This window comes from Vigna umbellata, chromosome 7, assembly GCF_029865625.1.
Source record: "Vigna umbellata cultivar VRB3 chromosome 7, Vumbellata_1.0, whole genome shotgun sequence".
NCBI lineage: Eukaryota > Viridiplantae > Streptophyta > Magnoliopsida > Fabales > Fabaceae > Vigna > Vigna umbellata.
This window is the reverse complement of record NC_142171.1, coordinates 2,629,994-2,634,363: the sequence shown is the minus strand read 5'-3', so window position 1 is coordinate 2,634,363 and position 4,370 is coordinate 2,629,994. Positions and strand designations below refer to the sequence as shown.

Here is a 4,370-nt window from a genome sequence, read left to right as displayed (position 1 = left end):
ATAAATATTACACTACTAATTTTAATATCTTAGGCATCACCATTATGAATTACTTAATATATTATCAAAGAAGTTTACCCTCAATTTTGCTCCCATAAAAAAATGTAAAACCTCAAGATATTTTTGAAATAGTACCATGAAATAAAGTGGGGAAATGAAACTTATATATTTAAGTCCGCCAAACATAACTTTTTTTGCTTAGTACGCTATAACAAATATAAAAAGTTGGTCACTTTTATATCAAGAAACTATTATTAATTGAGTAATTTGTCAGTAATATACAAAAACAACCAAGTAATACATTATTTCTGAATGAGACCGGTATCTACAACTACAAGTTTAGGTACTTTTCGGATCAAAGTTTCTGCTATGATGAGCGTTCACCGCAATTATCTTGTATATTTTTGGTACATAAAACATGTTCAGCCAAAGATACAACAAAATACGAGCCATTCTGTAATTCATGTTTGCCTAAAAAGAGCAATTTTCCTTGGTGAAGATATGGGTAACAGTTGCAAAATTATTCGATGCCATCTCATCGCTGAGATCAAGACAACAAATAGTACTGGAAATTTTCATACTAAGCATTAAAATTAAAAAGCAAAGGGTAATTTGAGGTTAATAGGAGGACTAGTTACATTACTTAGAACCATGCTTAGCATAGTCTTCTACTCTGTGAAGAGCATCCATGAGAACATCAGTTGTCCAATCCTTTACATCCTCCTGTGCACAGCATGTGAAAATTTCAGTCACTCAGGGTGTTTGGATTAGGTTCATGGTGAGAAATTATCAATTAATTTTGCATGGTGAAGGAAGGTAAGACAACAAATACTTCTCTCTTTCAGGACGATAGGATAGAGTTGATTTTTGTGCTATCTAAACACATTGTAAATTTAAATGTTTCCTAACTCCAATGCAAGTACTTGTGCTGATTCTTAAAGTTAAGCTACTTTAAAATATCATTAGAACAAATGAGTTCTTAAAGACATTGCCTATGTAAACTCCAATACAACTAACAACATTACTTAGCATTAAAAAAACAATTTTTCAAGTCAAAATGAAAATATATCATGAGTAGAGAGATATAAGAGGACTTGCTAAATAGAAAAATCTTACTACTACTAAAACCAACTTAAAAACTCAGGTTCAATTCCACCATTCGAATGAAAATTGTAAGAGTGTGTTTTCAAAACCATTCAACCTCCATTGAATGTGAATCCAACAATTTCTCTTATGATCTGTTTAGTTCTGAAAAAAAAAATAGAGGAAATAAGCTGAGAAATAAAACTGAATGTTTAGTTGTTTGGTTGAGAAAAGAAATAGCTGAAATATATACAGAAAATGTTTTCAAAATTGTGTAATTTGATAATAAATAGGGAGATAAGGAGATAAATAAGAAAAAGTAGAGTCAGTCCAACAATATTACAGGTACCGTATGTTTTCCAATTTACTATGGTAATTTGCATTTTATTGAATGCATTGCATATTACTAAGGTGAAACTCTACCAAACAAACCAACAAAATTAACGACCTCTCTCTTTTCTTTTCCTCCTCCCTACCGGAGAAAAACCCTTTGTCATGTTTAGTTTCTTAGAAAATGAGAATTCAGTGTTGAAAACACAAAAAACAAAAAGATTTTCAGCACGGATATCTCTTTTTCAAGAAACTAAACATGTATGGGAGAAATTGTTGGATTCGGAAGTTGAATAGTTTTGCAAACACACTCTAAGTTTTCAATTTTTGCATTGAAAATGCTCATCAACAAATGCCTAAATCATGTGCGATGAAGGATATTTCATAGATTGTGTAGACCAATCTACCAAAAGTCTAGAGAAGTTAATTTCAACCATAGTTATATAGCTATCTATTCAAGATCAGTTTTTTTCGAGAAAGCATATTCTCATCGAATGGACAGCCTACACACATATAAAGAAAGTAAAGAATATGTAAGGTGAGAGTGATTACCATGCGCAATGGTTCTCCGGTTCTTATTCTGGAATTAGGGCGCGAAAAAGTGGACTCAAACGGGGTTCTGGGCCTGATTTCTCGGAACTTCTCCCACTCCTCTCGGGTTACCATTCTAACGGTGCCTTGACCTTCAGGAGCATTCTTTATCTTACGCTCCAACAGCTCTTGGGATTTAGATTCATCATACTGTCACCGATTACATCCATTAGTCACAACGTCATTTCATCGAACACGTGATGTGCATCAAGATCAGTCACCGTAACCCTCACATTGACATACTTGTTAGTTTATATTGTGGAGTTGGGAGGTGGCATACGTACCATCATGAGGAGTTTGGCGAGTAGAGCGATTCCGACGGCGGCGACGACCATGGGAATGGTGGCGGTGTCGAGGTAAGACAGGGATTCGGGAACTGTAACGATAAACTGGTCCTTGCTCTTGGGTTGCCTCATCTTCCTTTTCTTCTCCAATTCCAACGCTCTTCGCTTCAATGCTTCTGTGGGCACATCACCACGAAGAGTATGCAAAAATCTACACTTCAATGCGTTCATCCTTGGTTACCTTTCATCCAACACAAGGAAGGGGATCCCTCTGTGCCGATTCATCATGTCTTCACTACCCCTTTACTATTATATATAGTATTAATAAACATTTCTTTTATATAATTAAAATTTATAATAAAAGTATTTAAATATGCTGATTATATTTAAAAGTTACTATAAACATTTTTATATTTTATTTTTTAATTTTCATTTGAAAAATAACTCTATAAGACATTTTGTCTTTTTGTAACATCATTCAGTGTTTTGAATGTTCATATAATAGAATAATGTTATTGTTGCAGAAAAGTTTATTGATTTTATACTTAATAAATAATACTTATTTAAAAATTTATCAATTATCTTTAGGGATATTTCTCTGGAAAGAAAAGTTAATCTTTTACCTTTTATATACAGAACCCGGCTTGTCTCTGTTGCACTTTACTGTTTTGCTTATGGTTGAAATTCGAAAAATTTATTAGAATTGGATCTTTAGGATATGTTCATTTTAGAGGTTGTATTTGAAAAAAGAGGTGGATAAATTTAAGAAGATTTGGAAGATTTGAAACAGTGAATTTAAAAGCAAGTAAAAATTAATGTAATATATTTTATCGATATGATAAATACAAAAAAGTTTAATTAATAGAAATTTAAAATAATCAAAATACTCTTACGAGTAAAACTAATATAAATTAATAATTGTATATATAATTTTAAAATAGTTAATAAGGAGAAAGTTAATTTTTAAAATGTAAAAAATGTTATTTAAGTACAATGAAATAATTATTTTTAAAACACAACATTTTGTGAATATAATTTATTGTTAAGTGATATAATTTTTTTTATTAAAGTGAAATTGAATATTCATGATGAAACAAATAATTAATCGAAATTACACTATTACATGACATAAAAAATGTTTGAACATAATAAGGTACAACTATATTTATCATAATTTATAAAGTTTCGTCGGTTAGGTATGTAAGGAACCTATTCAAACGATATTGTAGTGTCATCCCTATTAAACCTCTTGTATGAGATGGATGTGAAGACATAAATTCGAAACACCATCAGAATAAGTTATCGTCTTGAATGTTCATAATCCTTAATAAATTATCAATTTCTTATGAAGTATGATTAGATGAATGAGTTGTAATACGCATTTTGATGCTCTATGGCTTGTAGTTGTCATTGAACAATGACACACAGTCTTCTTTTAGTATTTGCTTTTTCCAATTCATCAATTATTCGAGAATCCATCTGATTTGTAGTTCATTAAGGTGACATTCACAATAAATAAAAGTATGACAACTATTGCAAAAACATAGAAAATTGAAGTTGACCTAATGTAACAAATGAAAGACATAAATTAATGTAATGTAATAAAGGAAGTTCATAATGTCATGTAGTATAGTGTTCAACTTTTGACAAGCGTACCAATAGTCAACTGTAGTATAATGATTTTAAGTAAGAGTATCAATCCCACGAGGAACAACTTCAATTAAATAGATAAATTTATCTCAAACAACATATATACAAGGGTATTCAAACTGATTCATAATGAATTTTGATAATTTATACTACATTTCGTAAAAGTAAAATATTAACAGCAGATAAGTTAAAGAAAGTTTAATACGAGAAGTTGGGATTGAATTCATCTATCTCACTCGTCTACAATCTGAATGAATATAAACATATAGCAACTGAAATTACCAATATTGATGCAACACAAAATATTGATTCCTCACGTATCCAACAAACTATCCAGAATTATATTCAAGTGTTAAAAGCAATTGATAAACTGAAATATATCCCTAGCATCACAGGATATCAAGTATTCTTGTTCAGATCAGATTTTAGAAA

At 30.6% G+C, this 4,370-nt stretch overlaps 1 protein-coding gene across 1 annotated transcript; it reads right to left on the bottom strand.

Moving 5' to 3' along the window:
• Positions 1–279: 279 nt before the first annotated feature.
• On the bottom strand, positions 280–2,590 carry LOC124835653 (cytoplasmic dynein 2 light intermediate chain). Its single transcript, XM_047310619.2, has 3 exons — positions 2,289–2,590; positions 1,966–2,154; positions 280–723 (listed from the first exon to the last, which is right to left on the bottom strand). Exons 1-3 carry the CDS (start codon positions 2,517–2,519, stop codon positions 640–642), a joined length of 504 nt encoding a protein of 167 aa, XP_047166575.1. The 5' UTR covers positions 2,520–2,590; the 3' UTR covers positions 280–639.
• Positions 2,591–4,370: the final 1,780 nt, after the last annotated feature.